This window comes from Belonocnema kinseyi, chromosome 9 (genome assembly GCF_010883055.1).
Source record: "Belonocnema kinseyi isolate 2016_QV_RU_SX_M_011 chromosome 9, B_treatae_v1, whole genome shotgun sequence".
Classification (NCBI taxonomy): Eukaryota; Metazoa; Arthropoda; class Insecta; order Hymenoptera; family Cynipidae; genus Belonocnema; species Belonocnema kinseyi.
The window spans coordinates 86,496,050-86,519,802 of record NC_046665.1 but is presented as its reverse complement, the minus strand read 5'-3'; the positions used below and the strand labels follow the sequence as shown (position 1 = coordinate 86,519,802).

The following is a 23,753-nucleotide window of genomic DNA, read 5'->3' as shown; positions in this document are numbered from 1 at the left end:
CAATCTTTAACGATGAATGGTTGACTGGCTAACTCAGTTTTCCGAATCTGTAGGAATAACAATTTCTCCGTCATTGGAAAATACTAACATAAGTAAAATGATTCCATGTGGATATTTTTAAGCAGGAGTTTTTCTGGTAGCAACTTTATAAATACTTAATAACAGCCTATTTCAAATAGTTCGAAAAATTCATGTATCTTCCTAATCGTCGAATCCAGCGACAATTTCACTTTTACCTAAATGCTCGTTTCTTAAAATATGAATTAAATAACTTTATGTTTAATAGAGCTATCTAAAGAAGGCCGGATGGTCTAAACCAGCTGTGAAAACAGCTGTAAAAAATTGGGAGAAAACTCTGCCCATGTACTGTTTTTCCGTAACTGGCCAAACTCCTTCCAAAAATCCGATATGACCACCTCTTGAAGTCACGATCATCGCGACATGTTTCGATTCGCTAACTTCCTTCAAGGGAATTGCTAAACGAGAATACAGTTTCCTTCAATGAATCAATGAAAATTTATAATTAATTTTTATAAAACGTAATTCAAATCGTAATTACCTGCTAGAGGTTGAAAAGGATCATCAGCTGCACTCAAACAGAGCAAAGGGACCTCGATATTGTGCAATTTATCATGTAGGGTAGCTTTTGCGTAATAGTCCTCGACGTTTTTGAAGCCAAAGAGTTTTGATGTAAAACTGGCATCGAATTCTCGAACGGTTTGACTCTAAGAAATCAAAATTTTTATTGTTAGATTGTTAAATATTTATTAGTATAAAGGAGTCGTGCCAAATCTCAGGGATCACAATCCGTCCTTCTTTTCCTAATCCTTTCTTTCCCCTTTATTTTTATAAAATTCCTGCAAACGCCTAAAATCTAGAATTTTGACCCAACTGTCTTCTTTTCCTCCTTTGTTCACAAGGCGCCGATTAATTTTTTAAGAATAATAAATAGAAATTTAAGACAATAGAAAACAAGACGCTTTGGAAGAGATTCTTTTTGATTGCTTGCGATATGATCAAGAAAAAAACCCGAAAAATATATCAATTTTGTAGCTGCAAATAAAAAACATTTTTCTAGAGGCAACACAGGCTTCAAAGGATGAATTCTCTAAAAAATTGGGAAATAAGGAGATTTTTCACGAAAATAGGAGAATAAATTACTTTAAATAAAATTCATGTAGGTGCTAATATTTCAATCAAAAAATATTTTAATTTTTAATCACAAGCAGCTGATTTCAACATAAAAATAAAAATTTTCTACAAAACAATAGAATTTTCAACCCGAAAATATAAATTTAAAAATAAAGTTTTAATCAAATATTTAAATTTTCAACTCAACTTAAATTTTCAAGCCAAAAAGACGAATTTTCTACAAAACAGGTTATATCATTCACTCAAAAATATGAATTATGAGTAAAAAAAACGAATTTTCAACAGAATAGTTATATTTGGAAACAAATGTAAAGACATATAAATCTTTAACCAAAAAAGATTTTTCAGTCAAGCAAAAAAATATCTTAACAAATTGCTGAATTTTCTGAAGCTAAAAGAAATAAATTATCTGAAAACTAGTTAAATTTTTACATGAAAATAGGAATTTTTAAACAAGTAGTTGTATTTTCAAGCCAAAAAGATAAACTTTCTAAGAAACGGTCGAATTTTTAACGAAAAAAATTTTTTATTTAAACAAAATTGTTGAATTTTTAATAAATTAAATGTAAAAAAACGTAAAAAATGATTTCTTAATGAAAAATTTAATAGTTAATATTCTAATCAAAAAATATTATTTTTAAACACAAAATAATTTAATATAATAAAAATACAATTTTCAACAAAATAGTTAAATTTTTTACAAATGCAAAGATAAACTTTCTAAAAATTCTCTAAATTTTAATCCAAAAACCTGAACTTGCATCAAAAAAATTAATTTTCAACTAAATATTTTAATTTGTAGCTAAATTGTTAAATGTGGAGTAAAAAAGACGAATTTTTACCAAATCAGATATAAATTAATTTTTGAACTGAAAAATCGAATGTTTTCATTTAAAATTTGTATTTTTTGATGAAATTCGCCTGTTTTTATATTTAATGTTAAAATATTATTTGGTTGAAATATCAACTATTCAATTTTTCCTTGAAAATTCATCTCTATAGCCGAAAATGCAAATATTTTTTTGAAATATTCGCCTTTTTTGGTTAAAAATTATTTTACCAGATAATTTAGTTATCATTTTCGATTGGGAAGGTTCTCTTTTTTGATCGAAAATTGACTTCTTTTGTTGCAAATTATATATATTGTGGGAAATTCAATTTTTTTATCTGAAAATTTTTCTGTTTTATTTTTGGTTGAAAATTTGTCTTTTTTAGTAGAAAATATACCTTTTTTATTCAAATATTTAGTTGCAAATTTATTAATTTTTTTGCAAATTTGTCTTTCTAGCAGAAACTTAATATTCTTGCTTGAAAACTCAATATTATAGTTGAAAATTGAACTATGTCATTTTTGGTACAAAATTTATCTTTATTAGTTGAAAATTCTAATATTTGCTAAGAAAATATAGAATGTTATCAAAACACGTACTTTGATTTTTTTCAAAAGACAATAATTTTATGTTTGTAAAATTTAGAACTGCGCAAAATAAGTGTCGAGTAATTAAAATATTAACTTTTTCCTGTTTAAACTGAATGTTTTACTCTTTTACTTTATTTTGCAAATTGACAATAAACTTTTATTATTATAATAATTTTTATAAAAAAGCTATTTTTCATTTATCAAATTTAAATTTTCGCAGAACTCGAACCCGAACACTCAAAAAAAAATTCTGGTTGCATCAATCAGAATTCTGCTTGATTCAACTAGAATAGAGTGTTAAATATGCCCTTACTATAAATTCTGGTTGAAAGTATCAGAAGTTTCTGGTTGACAATTTTCTGGTTAATGTTACCAGAAATTCGGGTAAATGTAACGAGAAGTTCTGGTAAGGTTAACCAGAAATATTTACTAGAGAATTTTCTGACAGCTTAAGAATATTACATTTTACATTTTCCCAAAGAAAATAATCCAATAAAAGTTTTCGGCAACAAAGTGCAGCAAAAATGTTCCGCTTTGCTATAATGTCGTCTCCCTATAATATATAGGTGAATATATACATAGTAATAAATGGAAATAGATACAACACTCGAATCAAAAGTAGCGTATTGTTGATGCGTTCTGTTTCTGAAACTATTCGTTAAGACTATTTCGTTCGTTATTTTACATGATATACATTTAGATCACTCGATCAAAACCCACATTCCCGAACATTCACTTTATTTATTTTCACAATTTTAATATTTTAGAGAATACTTTTCAAAGACACCCAAAAAATCTATGCCTGGTTTGGAAATATTCTATCGCGATTGTTCTGGAATTCGACAAAAGATAGCGACACTTCTGTTACCAGAAATATTAGCCAGAACAGTTTTAACCAGAAAAAATCAACCAGAGTTAATTAACTAGAATTTTCTAGTCATATTAACCATAATTTCGGATTAAAATAACTAGAAATTTTTTAACCAGACGCGTCTAGTAATTTCAATAGAACTTTTTTTTGATTGAACAAATCGCGCACTCTTGTGAGTGGTAAACTCCCACAATGGTCAGCCAGTGACTATAGGGCGAGACCGTACAGGGACCGTAGTGGGAGGTAACGGAACTGGGAAATTTGAAATAGCCCAGCATGGGGACTTGAAACAAGAGCGTCTTGAAATAAGCTTCTTTCTTATATATTTTTATGAGCACAAAGTTTGGAACTATTCACCCGATTTTTTTAAACAATAAGCTACACCAAATTTTTAAAACAGAAAAATGACTGTAAAACTTGCTGATGAAACGGCGCTAATGTTAGAGGGCTTTTAATAATAAATAAAATCCCCTTTGAATCCCCTTTTTTATCTAAAATTCAACTAATAAACCAATTCGATCCCTGAAGTCTTAAAAATCTAATGATTTTGTATTAATTTACCTTCATGACGTTGTCTAAATTTTCAAAGTGCATGTCGAAAAACCCTGTTTCACACCGAGTCACATTTCGACGTAGATTATCGCACAAATGTCTGTTTAACATTAGATTTAAGTAAGGCTTCTCGATACTTTTTGTTGCTTCAAAAACATTCCATGGGGCGGAAATTGCCAGGCCTGCCACCAACTTTCCAACCGCTTCTGGTCCTTTCTGTGCTAAATAGTTTCCTAAAATTAGCCTGTGGATAAGAATTTTTTAATATTATAGACCGAATCTCTTTCGAAAGGCGCATATATTAAAATATACATATTCAGGGCGTATAGCGGATCGGGAAATCGGGAAAAATCGACAATTATATTTAAGATTGGGGATTTTTTTTTCTTCTGTCGCCAAATCTACTTTTTCTACTTTATCTTCTTTTGTGACTATAAAGTGACTATAGTCACTTTTTAAAATGAAAAGGTCACTTTAGTAACTTTTTTAAAAATGTTTATAAAATTAAATAATAAATTTATTTTGTAATAAATTAACCTATGGGACTTTTAGAATACTTGAAAATATTGAAAGAAATTTCTAAGATATGTAAAAAATTTGATAAGATTTCAAAACATTTGAAAGATTTCAGGGTATTTTTAAATTTTTCAAGGAATTTTCAAGAGCTTTAAAAAGTTCGAAAGGATTTAAAAATATTTTAAAGGTTTTGAAATATTTTAGGGCATTTTAAAAGATTTGAAGAAATTTGAAATAGATTTCAATAATTTGAGGGTTCTAAAATATTTTTAAGATTTCAAGGGATTTTATCAAATTTCCGAGTATTTCAATTATTTTAAGGGTTTTTCAAAACTCTCAAAGTATTTTAATATATTTTTCAAGATTCGAAGGAATTTGATGGGAAGCCATAATATTTTAATGGGTTATAAAGAATTTATTCACAAGAAGTGATGGCTTTCGTAAGGTTTCGAAGATTTTATAAGATTTTCCAGGAACCGAAATGTCTCAAGGTATTTTCAATGGATTTAAATAATTTGAAATCATTTGGAAGGACATTCAAGAGCTCTAGAAAATTTTAAGGGATTTCAAATAATATTTGAAGTTTTTTTTCGAAAAATTTTCAAAAGCTTAAAAAAATATCAAAAGATTTCAAAAGATTTTAAAGAATTGGAAATATTTTAAGTTATTAACACAGATTCCAAGAAGTTTTGAATTGACTTAGCAATTTAGTGGCATTTCAAAGGCTTGGAAATATTTTAAGGTATTTTAAATTATTTCAGGGAATTTTCAAGAGCTTTAAAAAGTTTCAGGGGACTTGAAAATACTTCAAAGAATTTATTCACAAGAAGTGAAGAGTTTAGTAGGGTTTAAAGATTTGAAGAGTTTTTCAAATATATATATATATATATATATTTTTTTTAATTCATTTGGAATTCACCCTGAATTTTTATTAATTTTCCCGAATACATTAAGTTATATTGAAATATCTTGAATTTTTTTAATTCACTCTAATTCATCTAAAATTACTCAATTCTACTAAATTCAATCGATTTTTTGTTTAGAATTTTTTTGTTTATTCATCCTGAAGCCGTGTAAACTCATCTTGAATTTTTAGAAATTTCATCCAATTGTTTTGAATTCCTTTGAATTTTTGTAAACTTATTTTAGACTTGCTGATCAATTCATATATTCAAATTATTTAATTGATTTCAATTTTCATGAATTTCGTTTGAATTCACCTTGAATTTTTAATAATATCATCAAATTAATCTCATTTCCCATAAGTTCCTCTAAATTCACTCCACAGTTTTACTGAAATTAACGTATCTTTTAGCATTTTTAACATTTTTCCAATTAATTTGAATTGAACTTCTATTCTTTTGAAGTCTTATGGATTTATCCTGAATTCGATTACATTTACTTAGAATGCTTATGAATGTCTTAGAATTTATTTAAATACAAAAGAACATTAGTCACACTATTAATGCACATTAGACACTTTTGAGGTTAGAAATTAGTCACTTTTAATCACTTTTTCGGTTTAAATAGACCCTTAGAATAATGAATTTAAAAGTTATAAATTTTAAATGGCTTCCTTACATTTATAAAAAATTGCATATTAAAAATAATTGTTACAAGATTATAATTTTGGTATTTCAATATTAGTGGTCAGGGATAATGAAAAATTAATCCTGGTCGAAAATACGAGAGCAAAAAATTTTGTTGCTGCATACATCGTATACGATACCATCAAAGTTATTGGATGATTGCTTAATTTATATTAATTATATGAGACTAACCATTTTGTCTCTCAAATTAGTTAAAATTGTCAGAGTTTTGTTTAAATATAGTCAGGAAGAAGGCATTTTGTCAATAATTTAAGCAAATATTTCCAAAATAGTACAAAATGGCCATTTTTTATTTTAAAAAATTGAATATAATAAATGTTTTACAAAGTTAATAAAAAAAAAAGGTTGAAAAAATTTGAAGACATCTCATCTTTAGGAAAATAATAATAAAAAGCAAACGAATGTATATTTGTAATAAATTTGATTGAAACTTCTTGATTACTTACTTTATATAATTTAGAAAAATATTTCTTTAGGCAGGAAAAATGTTAACATTTTTCCAACATTTTTGTTTCCACTTTTAACACGTTGTATCATAAAATTAATATTACAGGAACTTAGGCAATCTTCGACAAACAGGTGGTGTCATACTTGTGATTCACAATGTAGTTTTTTTTATACATATAACTTATCTTTGATGGAGGATAAGTTTCGCATGTGTAAATGTTTTATTCATGACATAAATTTGGTGTATATGTATATTATGTTGGAATTCTCATTTCCATACGTTAGAGATCAATTACAAAAAGACATTTTTCAATTGTTCTGGCGCAAAATATGTGGTTGGGAAAAACCGGAAGACCCTCGGGAATTTAATTTATAATTTATAATTAATAATTAGAGTTGCTATATAATTTGTAAAAAATTAGACAAAGTTACAAGATTCTACCAAACTTATCGACAATTTCGATAGACTTTGGGTACATAAATATATAGTATTTCTGACTACAGTGAATCATGTTTGTGGAATTTTCCCAAGTTGTAAATTGATTCTGTTGACCGAATTAATTTCAAATCAAGCAGAAAATATTTGCCCAAGTCACAGAATTATTTGCAACTCAAATATGTTTTTTAAAGGGAATAGGACGACACGTATCTCGTCGATTTGTCGGAATTTTGTTTTCAAAGTTATGACTATTTGAATTTAAAAAATTGGAAACATGATTTATCAAAACATGATCCAAAGTTATGTCAGTGGTGTGATATTTTTTTATGTTTCTATTTTCAGTTCACCTACGCAAGACTCCAGGTATATTTGGCATACACATTTGTACATGAAATCTAGCAATATTACAAAAATAGTGCGCGACAAATATTAGACGATTAAATACGTCCGTAAAACTTTGTGAATGCATTACGGGAACATCTCGACATTTTTTTAAATAATTAACTGTGCAAAATTGTATACGATTTATGAGTGATTTTGGCAAAATATTACGCGATAATCACAAGGCTTGGCGGCAAAGACCTTATATTCGATAAAGATTTACATAAACAATGTAGTATTTATCAATTAAAGGACGAGAAAGAACATTTTCCAATCCGGAGATAAAAGGTTTCGGAGACTACAAAAAGTATAAAATCTATAATTATCAGAGATTAGAAAGGAGATACAGCAAAATCCTTATATGATTGAATGTTATGTAATGACTCATTTTTTACGATGGTAGCACATGTATAAGTTGTCAAGGCTAGTGAGAAGTGAGGCTTCGGAGACTACTCTGAATTTATACTCGCATTTAAAAAATTTTTTATTTATAACGTGATAATTCATTATTGATTAATAAAAATGAGTAGTATCTTGAAGTTGAGATCCAGGCCTTTTAATTTATGTGTTATAAAGTACAGCTTGTAGTATTCTAAAGTACTTATTACGGTCAATTAGAATGGTTTTCGATTTTATGAAAAACTTGAAGACATAATGCGAGGGTTGTCTATTGTATGAAATTCACAGGTTGGAAATTTAGTACAATGATTTTCTGTTAGTATTGGATCTATATTTCAACATAGCATAGCTACGCTATCAAACAAATGAGTTAGTATCATTTACTTAGATATGTCCCGAAGGTTACAAAATCAGGTTGGAGACAGTCGAAACAGGCTTCGGAAATTACGCAATTTGAGCCATGTACTTAAATATAAAAATTAAAACTGGTCGAAAATATTTTTATCTACTTGGGGACACTTTTCTACATCAGAATGCACAGGTGCAATTGTGATAAGTGAGAACCGCCTCTTTAGGCCCATATAAAAAAATATCACACCTTTAATAAGAATTTGGACCATTCTTTGACAATTCGCGTTTTTAATTTCAAAAATGTTTCGCCAAATGTGTAAGATAGTCTGATGCCCTTTGAAAAATGACATTATTTGAATAGATCTCACAGTTTATAATATATTGCCCCAATTAGAAAATGTTGTAAAACTTTTAGTGTAGAACTTTTGCCAGTAGGAAGGTAAAAATTTCTAAATTTAAAAAAATGGATTTTGCAATTAGAGATTTGAGAATAAGATATTCCAAATTCACCTTTCTTTTATTTCTGGCTCATGTAATTTGTTTTAAAAAGTTTAAAATTTGCTAAGTTTAAGGAACATAATTAAAGGTATATAATCCTTTTTTGTTTTGTTTTGCAATTTCAAGTATTTTAGGTTTTAGCCTATCGATGAATGTTATACCAATATGTAAATCAAAAAATTTTGACAAATACGATGTTATATAGTTGAAGTGGTTATTGAGAAATCATTATGGCAAATTGTTGTAAAGGCTTATTTTTTTGTCCCTTTTACTAAGAAAAATAATGATAAAGATGAAACTTATTTTTTATGTTTCGCGTGATGTTTTTTAATACTAAAAGATGATTTTTAAAGTATTTCATTATATTTTCTTTTTAATTTCGTAATTTTGGCCTGTTGACGATCATCGACTTGTCAACGAGAAAGTTTTCCGTATTGAAAATATAAGAATTGACAAAGATCGAAATTTTTTTTATTTCTTTACTTTTCGTAACCGAGGACCCTTATTTTTCTTTACTTCATTCTACCTCTTTCATATAAATCTGAATCTTTATCTATCTCTTTTCTATCATCTGCGATTGAGTACTCTTTTCATTTTTTATCCCTGAACATTTAAAAATCCATCTAAAAGTAAGGTAATTCATTAAAAAAATTAATTTGGTATTAACCACGTACCGTAGAAATACAACGTGACATCCATACTTTTTAGTCAACAACTGTGTCAAACTTGGCAAAACGGTTTGCGAGCGAGAAAAAAGGATTGAAAAAGATGGACGTTGAAAAATGTAGCATAAAGTGGGATAGATAAGAGAAGATTCAAACAGATAGAGCAGAATTTATATTGAAAGAGATATAGAACAATATTAACGTGGATAGATAAAGGATAGAATAACATATAAAAGATGGAATTGACAAAGATAAACATGAAGTTAGATTGACAAAGTGATAGAAAAAGATAGACGTTGATGGATGTAGAATACGATAAGATGCAAAAAAGAAGACTAAAAAAGATAGAGGGGAATTCTGTTTGACAGAGAGAAATATAAAAATATTGACGCCGATAGATAAGGATATGATGAGATAGAAAAGAGTAGATTGAAAAATATAGAACTGAATTAAGATTGACAGTTAGAAAAAGATAAACGTTAATAAATCTATGATATGGTGAGATAGAGAAGAGGATATTGAAAAAGATAGACGTGAATTTAGATTGACAAAGAGATAAAAAAAAGATTTAAGTGGATAGGAAAAGGATAGGATGATATAGGTAAGAGAGGATTGAAAAAGATATACGTAAATTTAAGTTTTAAAAGAGATAGAAAAAGATCTTGATAGATGTATTTAGCTTACGATGATAGAGAAGAGAAGATTAAAAACATAGATGGGAATTTCAACTGACAAATAAATAGAAAAATATTGTCATGGATAGGTAAAGGATGAGATAAAGAAAAGTGGATTGAAAAAGATAGACGTGAATTTATATTGACAAAGAGCAGGGTGGCCGTTTTAAGCCAAAAACAAATTCCCAGTAATTTCCCGGTTCGCAAACATTTTTCACGATCAATGAAATTAAACAAATCAAACTCTAAAGCCAAATATTTGTTCAATTGAAGTAATAAAAACTGAGCTGCAAATTAAAGCTCACAAAGTGGAACTCTTGAATTTTTAAATGTTCGAAATTATATCATTTTAAGCTAGAAACATTAAAATTCAACGATTACATTTTTTTAATAAGCTGAAAACTTTCTAAATTCAAAGTTAGTCTTTTTACATTAAGTAGTTTAGAAATCCTTAAAATGCTTCAAAATTTTATTTCAAAATCTTTAATCATTTAGATATTTTAAAATGATTCAAAGTTTTCCTAAATTTTTTCCTGCTAATTTTTTTAAATCCTGCCAAATAAAAAAAGTTTCCTTAAAATCTTTCACATTTATTTTTGATAATTTTGTAAATATTTCTATATATTTTTTAATATTCTCTTAAAGTTAATCTTTTAAAATAAAAATTCATTAACAAATTTTCTAAGAAATGCTTTTCATTCTTCTGAAGCCTTTCAAAATTCTTAAAAAGCTTCTAAATTTTCTGTTAAAAATCTGCCAAAATCTACATTTGGTTTTAAATTAGGCTGTGGACTATTTTCACCGAAATTTTGGTACGAATAGCCGGATTTTGTCGGCTTAAATTGTTTGAAATCATTAAATTTTTTAAACTTCTAAATATCTCTTAAGCTTAATAAAATTTCTTCTAAGAATAATAGGTGTTCACTTGTTATTTATACATAAAAATTCAACAATTTGACTTCAAAATTAATTTCTTTTTTAATAGAAAAATTAAAATTGTAAAGTATAAAGTTGAATTTTTTGTTTGGTTTTGAATATTTAATTGATAACACCGATTTTAAATAAACAGTCAGATATTTCAAAATATTAAGTAATTGTTCTTTTTATTATTTAAAAAATTACAAATTGAATGGTTTTAGACTGAAACAATATATTAAATTTAATAAAGTTTAGTGTGGCCGTTTTAATCGAAGAAAAAAATTCCCGGTCATTTCCCGGGTTTTTCCCGGTTCGCAAATATTTTTCACGGCCAATTAAATTTAAAAAATCAAACTGTATTATAAACATTTTTCCATATAAAATAATAAACAACAAATTAAAGCATTCAAAGTGGAAACATTGACTTCCAATCTTTTAAAATTGAAGTTTAAAAGTTTTCAATTCAAAACTTGTGTATTTAAATGCTTAATAACTTTCACTATAAACTGGAAGGTACTAACACTTTTCAATTGAACAATTTTAAGTGAAATGCAAATAAACTGCAAAATTTAGAACTTTTATAAATTATAGAGTTCAAAGATTCAGATTAAGTACCAAAAATATAAATCCACGTTAAGATTTTCAATAGTCTAAATTAAAGAATCAAGCAATGAACTTTAAAATTTTTCAAAATTATATTCATTTAAGTAATTTTAAGCTAGACACATTAAAAAAGGAAAAATAATTTTTTTTAGCGTAACAGGTTTTAAATTAGAAGTTAAATTATTTTTATTTTAAATAGTCTAGGCATCCTTCAAAAGCTTTACAATTTTATTTCAAAATCTTGAAAAATCTAGAAGTGGTTAAAAATTTTTCCAAATTCAAAATCATTTTTGAATTTCTTGTCAGAACTTTTAAATATATTTCAAAATAAATTGAATTTTTTCTATGACTTCTAGAAAATCCTGCAAATAAAAAAAATTAAATTTGAATTTATAAATAACAATAGAACACTTATTATTTGTAAAAATATTAGAGTATATTAAGAGATATTTAGAACTTTTAAAAAGATTCGAATTAAATTTAGAACTTGAAATAATTTGAAATACTCATAGCCGAATTTAAAATAAAATTTAGATTTTTGCAGATTTCAAACAAAAAATTTATAATTTTTTTAAGAATTGTGAAAGACTACAAAATAATAACAATTTTCTTAAGATTCTTAGGAAAACTGAAAATGATTTTTCACTTTGAAAAATTATAGCAACAGAAAGTTTAAGAAGATTTTAAGAGATTTAAAAAATGATCAAAAAAGAACATGGAAGATTTTAAGGATTTTATTTAATTTGCTGGATTTTCAAAAATTGTAGGAAAATTTCGATTAATTTTAAAATATATTAAGAAGTTCTCAAAAAAATGTTAACACACTTCGTTTAAATTACTTGAAATAATTTCAAGTTTTTAATTAATTTTGAATCTTTTCAAAACTTCTACATATCTCTTAAAATTACTCAAATTTTTTCTACAAATAATAAGTGTTCACTTGTTATTAATGCGGCAAAATTTAAAAATTTCACTGATAAATTAAACACTTTTTAAATAGAACAATTATAATTGTAACGCTAAAAGATTAAAAGTTTTTCGAAAATCTAAACATTTAAAGCTTTCTATGTACAAAAATTCAGTTTCAAATTGTTTTCTTTCAAATATTTGGTTTCAATTTACTCGTCTTAAATGAACAGTGAAATATTTCTAAATATTAAATACTTATTCTTTTTCTACATTACTACATTAAGAAACTTCAAATTAAATGGAATAAAAATTAAATAATTTAGACTGACAATATTTTTAATTTAATAAAAACCTTTAATTATGACTATATTATTATGGATTTATTTTTAAGTTGAAAATAGTAAAACGCACGTTTACATTTTTTAATAGCTGAAAAAATTAATAGAAATAATACATTAATAAATTTATTAATTAAATTTAATATAAAAAAGTAATATAAAGGAATACCTGAAACTCTGAATTAAAAATATATTATTGATAAAGCATGACAATTTTTATTTAAATATAAAATTATCGGAATAAATGATATATTAATTTCAATTCTTATCAAGACTTTCGGATTGAAACACTTACACTCTGGAAATTCTCAGATTTTGAACGGATCTAGAATTGTTTGTCCATATCACTTATTGTTCAGATTTCCATACTTAGAGTACATATCCATTTTAAAAATAATTCATTCATTTATATTTAAAGTTGATAAAATAAAGCTGTTTTTTATCAAAATTTTGCAACTTCAAATGCTTTTAATTTTTTATTGTTTAAATCCTCAAAACTTGCAATTTAATTATTTTAAAAACTATTAGAATCGAACTTAAGCAGATTTTTCTTCTGAAAATTCGTAAGATTCCCGGTCCGGCGGCCACCCTGTTTTTTATAAAGAAATCTTTGATTTAATTTAATTTGTAAAGTGAAAGATTTTCGAATTAAGCATTCTAAACTAAATGATTTAATAATTTATAAAAATTACAATTTAGGAAATTATTTAAAAACGGTTAAAATCAAAGTTGGAGAACATTTTTAGAATAAAAATGTTGTAAAATTCCCGGTAAAAAAATTAATTCACTGCCTTTTCCCGGTTTTCCCCAGTCCCATAAAATTCCCGGTTTAGCGGTCACCCGGAAAGTCTTCAATTACGAATATATTATTCTGAAGTTATTTTATAATTGAAAATAATTTATAAAGTTTTCATCGGGCTATTACATTTGTTTAACTAATAAGACTTTTCAATTGAAACAGTTTAATTTTTAACGTTAAAATCTGGAAATTCTGAAATTGTGAAGTGAGACTGAATCGCCTTATACAATCAATTATTATTTTCGAATTACGCATTCTAAACTAAATCATAGCATAATTGAAAAAGATAAAAATTTAAATAATTATTAAAAAACAGTTAAAATCAAAGATGAACAGATTTTTTTCTAAAAATTTGTAAAATTTCCGGTTAAAAAATAAATTCACTGTCATTTCCCGGTTCCTGATCCTGCGGTCTTTTATGAAAGTACCGCTCGGAATACACCACTGATTTTACTATCTTCAATTTAAATATTTTTAGTGTTACTTTCGAACGTATTCAATCAAGAGATAATATAAATATGTAAAATATTTTTTTCCAATCTTAAATTTAATTTTTTATTTTTATACGTTGGTGTAGATAAGAACTTTTAATATAAGAAAAGGGGGCTAACGCCCTAATCTTATATGATATGAATAAGAATAAAGCGAATTTCTGTGAGTTCTAAAAGATGCTAAGGAAATTGGGCAACAAAACATAATTCCTTAGCTTATTAAGGGGAATAGGAATGGGATTTCATATCCCTTCTTCCGGGATGCCAAAAGCCATTAATATAAATTAGATGCATACCCTCCTAAAGAAATTCCAGTGGCTCCAATTGGTACGTGAGAGTAGGTTTTCCTCACATGTTCCAGAACTTCAGTAAAATCATCACAGTTTGAAGCAGAATACAATCTTGGTGTCTAAAAATCGATATATAATTAATTAATTAATTAAAATTATTAATTATTTCAGTACAATTTACAATATTGGCGGAAATTGATGAGTAATATTTTTTCATTATTTGAAATTACTTATAACTTCACATTTAAAAAAAAAAGTATAATAATAAATATAAAGAATAATTGATTGTAATTTATCAATACAATTACTTAAATATTTGAGGATATACTGTAGTTTAAAATCAACTGATTAAAATGAAATTTTAAATGGGCTATTATAACCTGTCACGTTTTTAAATAAATGAAATGCAAAAAAAAAATTTTTAGTTTAATACTGTTTTAAATTTATTAACAAAATGAAAATGGATATATTCACTTTCGAGTCAGTTAAGGCATATTTCACTGTATATTCATGTTCATATTATATAAATTTATAATTTCTTGTTTACATATAAAATCAGAAGATAGTTTTAGCGGATATCACGCATTGAAAACATAAATTTCAATAAAAATTTTTTGATATACTTAAGAAAATAAAAATGAGCGATTTTATTTTACAAGCAAAGCACTTAAAGACAGAATGAAACCAATGAGAAAATCCAACTATTTTTATATGTAAGTTATTGATCTCTTTGGGTTAAAAGTTTTACTATTTTGGTTTAGATTTAACTATTTTTTTGAAAATTTTATTTTTTATTGTTGAAAAATAATGTGTTAACTGAAAATTCTATTCTTGATCGATAATTTACCGTTCTAAATTTAAAATTCAACTATTATATTTTAATCTGTAAATCATTTTTTTTTGGTTATAAATTCAACTACTTGGACGAAAGTTGAACTACTTTTTTGAAAAATCGTTCTTATTGGTAAAAAATTAACTTCTTTTAGTATTACATTGATTTTATATTTCATTTTTTAATTTATCTTTTCGATGTTCAAAATTCAAATCTTTAGTTGAAAATTCATGTATGTTGTTATAAAATTCTTCTTTTTGGTGTAACCGACAACTATTTTGTTAAAAATTTGTCTCCTTTCGTTGACTTCAACTGCTTAACATTTTTTTTGTTTAAATTAATTTTTTCTATTCTAAATTTAACTATTGCATTATTGGTTAAACATTGACAGTTTTTGCTTAAAAGTTCAACAACTTGATTGAGAATGTGTGTATTTTGTTGTTTAATCTTTTTTGGTAGAAAATTAATCTTCTTCCAGAAAATGTAAAAGCTGGTTGAAAATTCATTTTGTTAAATTGAAAATTTATTTTTTCAACTGCAAATTTAACTTTCATTGTATTTGCAAATTGATGGCTTTTATTTTAAATTTTATATATTTGGTTAAAAATGAAGTTCTTTGTTGAAAATTTATATTTTCGGGTTGAAGATTCAACTCCTTTATATCAAATGCGTCTTGCGTTATAAAATTTTTAATTTTTGGTTGAGCATTGCTCTTTTAGTATTGAAAGTAAAACTTTTTAGTAGAAGCATGCATGTTTTATATTTATAATTAAAAAATTAGGTATAAATTAACTTTTTGTTGAAGATTTAACAATTTTTTAAAAGTTCATTTTTTTTGGTTAAAAATGCAACTGCTTTGTTAAAAATGCAACTTTTTTGTTAAAAATTTAACGGCTCTGTTAGAAATTCAACTGTTATTTTTTAATTCAACTATTTTGTGGAAAATTCGTTCTTTGGCATGGAAATTCATCAATTTGGGTAGAAAATTCAATTATTTGATTCGAAATTAAACTATTTGGTTAAAAATCAACTTTTGGTTTGAAAAATGATGTTTTTATGTTCAAAATTCAATTGTTTGCTAGATAATTCGCCTTTTGGTTTGAAAATTCAACAAATTGGTTGCAATTTTTCTCTCTTTTGGCCTAACATTTAAATCTTTTTTTGAGAGTTCATCTTTTCGTTTTAAATATTCATTGTTTTTTGTAGAAATTGCATCTTTTTCAGATAAAAATATCAACTGTTTGTTTGGAAATTAATCTGTTTTGGTTGAGGATTCAACTACTTTTTGGAACAAATGTCTTTTCTGGTTAAGGATTAATCTTTTTTTTAAATTGAAATTCAACTATTTGGTTCAAAGTTGAACTACTCTTTAAAAAATTCAACTAGTTTGTTGAAAATGTCATTATTGGCAAAAAATGAAACTGTTTTCCTGACAGTTTGCCTTCTCTGACAGAAAATTCGAACTTTTGGACTAAAATTTAACTTTTTTCTCAAAAATTATATATATATTTTTTGCTTCAAAATTTAACTATTTCCTTAAAAAATGCGATTGCTTTACGTTGGTAATGAATTTGTTGTTGTCAAAAACTTATCTTTGTAGATCTAAAATTAAACGATGTGGTTAAAAATGCAACTATTTTGTTGAAAATTTAATTATTTTGTTGGAAATGAACTATTTTGTTAAAAATTTCTCATCTTGGATTAAAAATTCATCTTTGTTAAATTGAAAATTCGACTGTTTTTTTTTAATGTGTCCCTTGTGATTGAAAGTTGTTATTTAAAATAATGTATTCCTTTATTATTTCACCTATTTTAGTGAAAAATCATTCTATTTCCCCTGTTTTAAAAGCATTTGGCATGTGAAATAAATTTTTCAAGTTTTGTAAAAGTATATATTTTAAGAAAAACACTGAAAAGTATTTGTGAATTTTTAAATGTGTTTATATATTTAACAAGTTTGGCCTATTTATGTACTGAATCTTTAATCTGATGTTTGATAATCGAATTAATCATATTCTAAATATGGAAAAAGAATCATTACCTCAATTTGAAAAAAATGGATTTATCGCGGGTTTTTTGTTTTCTCCAAAATTATGCATCTGATAAGCCCAAGTTAAAGGCAAAATGTTTAATTTTATAGAAAGATATTACAAAAAATGTCAAATTTCGATGATTAAAGAAATAATAGTAACTAAGTTCTTGGGCTCATTTTGAAGTTAATTCTCCGCAATATTTTTCTTAATTATTAAGATATTTTTAGATTTATTTCCTTAGATTCTACCCTAGAGTCAAAGTTTCTACATAAAAGTTGTAAAATTGCAAATACTGACTGTACGCACCACATGATTTAAACAAATTCAAAATATTTTTTTTTAATTTTGTAAATATTGACCTATTTTTTAAATTTGCTAATTTTTCGATTGACTTCTATTTTGAAAAAATCGAAGAGCGTTTTCACTTTTCAAAAAGCTTTTTTTTTAGCACCTTTATTACAAGGATTAAATTAGGGATTTTCTGATTGATTTTACCTTAAGTGTTACTCCACCAAGACCTCTGTTATTGAAAATTAAACATTTTATTCCAACGTTTTTTGCCGCACAAACGAGTATTCGAATGTATTCGGCCTGGCTAGCACCTGTGAGTCCAGGTAAAATTATGACGATGGGTGATGTGTGACAGCAGTTTTGTTCTGCCCAATCAAGTGCCACTTCACCACCATCCGACAATGTCAGGATTTCTCTGAAAATGTGTTTTAATTCGTGAAAAATTTCGTCAGGCTGGGGTTTTAGAAATGTTCTTTTTAGAAATAGGCAGAATATTAAAAATATTTGAGGCTTTAAGTTGTATTGAAATACAGAGATTATAAACCTTTCAAAATTCGTACTAACTTGTCCCCTTTTTTATACAGAAAAGTGTTTATCTTTTTGTGAATATTGATTTTGCATATGTTAGCGAAAAATTTTTAAAAAATGTTAATATTTTCATACTTATATCTGTGTGTAGCAAAATGATTTTTGTTTCAAATGTGCCTGGAGTTCAAAAACGTCTGTTAAACATAAATTATCTCCCATATGAATAGAGACGTATATCAAAAGAAATTAAAATATCAGGAGACGTATCTAACACTGTAATAAATTATATACTAAATAAATACCAAAAATAGCTAAATATACCTTTACAGGATGTCCATGGATTTTTAAAAAACAAAATTCAAGGTTTTTTTTTTAATTTCGGAGGTCAAGAAATCAAGCTTTTACAGGTCCCTTTTTTACATCAAGTAATGAAATAACCGTTTTTTATATGCACATGTGAAGAAATAAGCCACTTAATTTTGCATTGGCCAATAATTTCTATAAAGAACCTAAAACCATAAAGGAATACATTCTTAATTTTTTTCTGAACATTGTGAAATCTTTGGGAATATTTTTAAATCTTTGTTAAGTCTTTGAAACCTTGAAATCTTTTTGAATTCTTTCAAATCCTTTGAAGTATTAAAAATTTTTGTGAAATCTTAAAATTTATGTGAAACCTTTAAAATTCTTGAAATCTTTTGAAATCCTTATGAATTCTTTTAAATATTTGTGAAATCTGGTGACCTGTACCCTTGTTAAAATTTTTGAAATTCTTGAATCTTTTGAAATCCTTATGAATTCTTTGAAATAGTGAAATTTTTCTCTAACCTTTTCTGTTCGTTTGAAATTTGTGAAATCTTTTGTAATCGTTTGGAATAATTGAAATAATTAAAATTGTTTGCAATCTTCTATAAAAATGTAAATCGTTAAAAATTTTTGGAATGCTTCAAATCGGATGCACTGTATCCTTTTTAAAATCTTTTGAAAGTTTTAAAATCTTTGTGAAATCTTGAAATTTCTGAGAGACTTTTAAGAAATCTTTTTGAATATTTTAAAATTTTTATAAAATATTTGAAATTCTTGAAATGTTTTGAAATCTTCTAAAATTGGTTAGAACATTTTGAAATCGTTCAAAATCTTTGAAATATTTGTGAAATCTTTATGAAATATTTGAAATCTTTGTGAAATATAAAATTTGGTGTGCAAGCACTTTTCAAATCTTTGAAATCCTTAAAATCTTTTGAAATATTAATTCAAATTTTTAAATCGTTCTTAAATTTTTGTTTCTTTGTAAAATATTTGTATTCGCTGATATCATTGAATTATTTGAAATCTTTGTGAAATCTTCTAAATATTTTAAAACCTCTTGAAATCATTTCAAATCTTCGCAATATTTTGAAATATTTGAAACGTTGTGTACACCCTTCTCCAAATTTTTGAAATCCTTTAAATGTTTTGAAATGTTGGAAATATGTTTTAATATTTTCAAATCTATAGAAATATTTTACAACGTTTATTGAAATCTGGCGTACACTTAAAACCGAGTGTCCAATTTATTGAAAAATCCGTGGTATGCCATGGCTCATTATAATTCTGAAACTGAATTAAAACCGAAATTTTCAACCAATAATTTTTATCATTTGTAAGTTGAATATCACAGAAAATGCAAAATTTAACATTTTATATTAACGGAGAAGAAATTTAAAAATTATAAAATTATTCACAATATTAAAGTTTATTAATTCAAATCTATAAAATAGTTGATGCAGACAAAAAGTGCCTTGAAACATCTTTATTTATTTAATGATGAAAAAAAGATCAATTATATCTGGATAAATAAAAAACATCAGTAGAAAGATTTCTTCTAAAAGAAATGTTTTTTTTAAATAATTGACTTAAAGATTTAAATTACTTTTTGCACTTCAATGAAATAACGGGTTTAAAAGCAAAAAAATCCAATTTAAAGTGCTCGTGAAAAATGGAAGGAGTTTTGCAATTTATAAGATTAAAAAAAAATATCCAAGAAGAATTACAAGGTTTTTAGGGATTTCAAGGTCCATGAACACCCTGTTTGTTGCAAAACTAATTGGTATTGCTTCGTCTTGAAATAATGTAAATCTTATGTCAGTTTCAAAAATTGTTAGTGTTAATTACGATTTATACACGTCCCATAAAATAACAGTTTCTTGGGTTGCCTCCCACTGGCTTTGTTACTAAATAGGTACCCTCGAAACGCAACAGTTTCCAATTACAATGCATAATATTGCACACTATACTCGACTGAGTACTCGCGTACTGCGGTCCTTTCAAGGCGGTATTCGCAACCGTCTCTCGCCCGCCTTCTGATAAAATGCCTGGATCAGAAGTTCTAGGAATTACAAAACCAGGTCGGCTGCTAGGGGACCGGAAGTGTATACACAAAATTATAAATAGTATTACTCCATACAAAATTACTTGAAAAATTACTTTTTGGTTGAAAAATAATAAATAATTGTAGTCTCCCATTCTGCACCAGTCTCCCCTAATTAAAACGAAAAAGCAATATTGTAATCGAAATTATTTGAAGAATGCACGTTCAACGCAAATATCGCAAAAGGTTAATATGACATACAATGTATAATATATACAAAGTCAATTAATTTAATAGCGCTCTTTGAAAATTTAATACCAAAGAAGAATGAGAATTTGCATAACAGATTATGAATAATGATAATTATGCCATACATAGAGAATGATCAACCTCACATGTAATGAACTTGCTGATAATTGTATCCAGAATATTCGATTACAATATTTAAATAAATACGGGAGAGATATGCATACAAAATATTTAAAAACTAAAAATTTTTAAAACAAATTAAAAACTAAATTAATCAGATTATCTTTACCTGCGGTATTCAACTGTTGGTAGTATTTTTGATCTCAAAATACTCGCCAATACTGTTTGTGCCCTCGATTCAAAACACCAAAGTGTTGGCCAAAATTTGCTTTCCAGAATGAGCATGTGTTTCTCCAAAAAATCTCTGAATGGCCCACATGAGCATACGAAGAGGGGAGTCTAAAAGAAAACATCTAGGTGTGTGATTAGCAGAAATGAAAAATAGACTATGATTTGAAAAAAGAGTTTAAATCTAAAAATAGGCGCGTACTGTCTTCCGGTAAAATGTGCCGGATTTTGATTTTCTTGAGAATTTTCTCTTCTGGCATATTTTGTCGGAATTTAACTTTCTCTTCCGGCATATTTTGCTGGATTTTAGTGTTGTCTTCCGGGATATTTGACCCTCTACACGTAATTGAATTCTAAATAATTCCAACGAATTCAAGGTTGACAGGGATCACAGTTAGTCCCTGTTTTTCTCTAAATCCCCTATAATCCCTGTGTTTGACATTGTTTCTCCATTTTTCCATTTTTCCCTTTTTTTAAACTTCGATTAATTTCTCAAGAATTATAATGAAAACGCGGCCATTAATAATTAAGTTATGATTAGCTTAGAAAAGCTAGGATAAAAAAAAATTGTCCACGATTTGCGCAAAAAAATAGAAACAAGTTCATTTGACATGATTTATCCAACAGTATCGTGAAAAAAAAAAAAATCATCCTTAATTGAGATACATGTTATGAAATTTAATTTATAAATAGCATTTTATTACGTTTTCCTGTTTAAAAAAGTGGCGTAACAATATCTTTCCGAAATCTCGCAATAATTGTTATTGAAAATCTCATTGTCTTTTTATTACTTGAAGTTGTTTTATATCTTAAATTTGAAATTTTGAAAATTAATTTTAAAAATATTATAAAAAACGTATGCGGATTAGCAAACATTTGTGCTTTTTACGACACTTAAATTCAAACTAAAAAAATTGTCTAATAAATTATTGAAACTATTACGTATTCTTTATGCCAGTGCTTTTCACTATCAATTAGTATTTTTTTAAAGAATTTTTAATATAAAATCACAAAGTTTTGAAGAAGACATAAAATTTCTAAACTTATTAGGTTGTGTTAGTTTCTTTCATCGGAAATTAGTATTTTTAAACAAATATCAACACCGCGAATCTCAATTTATCCCAAGAATGGATACTTTTAATAAAACTATTAGATTTCAAAGATTAAACATTTTTTCGAACAAGATTTGCAATTTTCTAATAGTCACATATTATATTCACGTATATTTTTTTTACAGAAAATCGTTTATTTTTAACAAAAGTCATTAGAGTTTACATAAAATTTACAATTGAGCTGCCAGTTTGAAGGACATATAAACACATGTTTCTGGGAGTGGGAAGACCCCTGAAGGCTTTCAGAAAAATTTTTGAATTTTAATTTTTAAGTCTATATTTAGATGTAGAATTTCATTGCACATTTTTTTCCCCCAAGCAAAAAGAGGTAGCTTGTTTAGTTTTCTAATTAAAGCTAAAAAAGTGGCTTTTTTTTAAAGTCCATTTTAATTCGTTTTTCACTTCAACTCTCGCTCAATCAGAGTTTTTCGGATTTTTCAATAACATTTTCAGCGAAAGTGTTCGAAATCATGCGCAATGAAATCCTACATCTAGATATAGTCTTTAAAAATTAAAATTGAAAAATGTTTTTGGAAGCCTCTAGGTCTAGGGGTCTTCTCAATCCCGGCGAAATAAGTTCATATGTCCGTATTCGATCCGGCAGCTCAATTTTCAACAACCTTGGGTTATGTTAGCGTGTTTCACCTATAATTAGAATTTTGAAGTAAAATTAACTAAATACTTTATATAGAAAATTGTTATTTTTAAACAAAAATCATTATAATTTGAAGATTTGGAATCTCTTGAAAATTTTTTATTATCTTAGTATTTTTCGTCGGAAATTCGTATTTTTAATTAAAACATAATTATATTTCAAACTTTTCAGAGAAGGTTCACAACTTTATAACAAATTCAGGTTATTTTAGAGTTTTGTACCTGAAAGCAGTGTTTTTAGTAAAAAAATCCTTTGATTTTAAAGAAGATGCAATTTTTTTGGTGCAAGTGTAGGTTATGGTTGCAGTTTTCGCCGAAATATGAACATACAGTTAACTTCCGCCTATTTTAAATATCGCAGTTCGTACACCTTTGTCACTACCCACCACTGGGATCAGATTGGGTACTCTAAACTCCAATTTTGGATAGTTGATTATATTGCGTGAAACTGAAAGGTCTTCAACCGATAAAAGGATTAAACAGAAGTGCGCAAATTCATTCTACACTTGAAGAATATTATTATTTAGACCTTTATAACTTACTTTAGCGTTTAGAATATTTTCTCTAAAAAGGCGTATACAGTTGCAAACCAATGCGCTAACATTTCAGACATTTTCACCTATCCTAGCGTGAACGTGACGTCATGCTACAATGCTAACTATTCCACGAATTATTTAAAATGTTTTTTGATTCTATCATATTGATTTTTAGTTGGGAAATTCGACAAATTATTTAAAGAAATAAGTTATTTCTTCGATTCAGTTTAATTAATCTTTTAAACGTAAAATTTTTTTAAAAATATTTGTCCGTGTTACTATTAATAGTATTCATTGGTTTCAAATAGACCCGCACTTTTCGGCACATCCGCAGTTGAAAAAGTGGCTTACAGCGCTCTCATCGATACAAGGCCGGGATAGCCAATGAACAGCACTTGGAAAAAATAACCTGAAGGTCGCGGTAAAGGTAGGGGCCCCTCCAGCCTTTCAATTATCGAACCTTCACGTTTCAAGCCCGTTAAAATAGGCGGAAGTTC

At 26.6% G+C, this 23,753-nt stretch overlaps 2 protein-coding genes across 4 annotated transcripts in view; one reads left to right on the top strand and one right to left on the bottom strand.

Moving 5' to 3' along the window:
• Positions 1 to 6: 6 nt before the first annotated feature.
• Positions 7 to 23,753, bottom strand: part of LOC117179531 (phospholipase ABHD3) — a 25,975-nt gene continuing 2,228 nt past the window's right edge. Inside the window, exons 2-7 of one of the 2 annotated variants that reach the window (XM_033371424.1) lie at positions 20,896 to 21,079; positions 17,684 to 17,894; positions 14,330 to 14,442; positions 4,005 to 4,239; positions 560 to 725; positions 7 to 476 (exon numbers count right to left, since the gene is read on the bottom strand). In XM_033371424.1, coding sequence (XP_033227315.1) covers positions 289 to 476; positions 560 to 725; positions 4,005 to 4,239; positions 14,330 to 14,442; positions 17,684 to 17,894; positions 20,896 to 21,011 — 1,029 coding nt within the window. In that variant the 5' untranslated portion in view covers positions 21,012 to 21,079 and the 3' untranslated portion in view covers positions 7 to 288. The remainder of the gene's footprint in view (positions 477 to 559; positions 726 to 4,004; positions 4,240 to 14,329; positions 14,443 to 17,683; positions 17,895 to 20,895; positions 21,080 to 23,753) is intronic. The other variant, XM_033371423.1, reaches the window with a different exon arrangement.
• The window catches only part of LOC117179535, a 220,077-nt gene continuing 219,896 nt past the window's right edge, over positions 23,573 to 23,753 (top strand). For both annotated transcript variants that reach the window (XM_033371431.1, XM_033371430.1), the window contains exon 1: positions 23,573 to 23,683. The gene's annotated coding sequence lies outside the window, so the exon portion shown is untranslated. The remainder of the gene's footprint in view (positions 23,684 to 23,753) is intronic.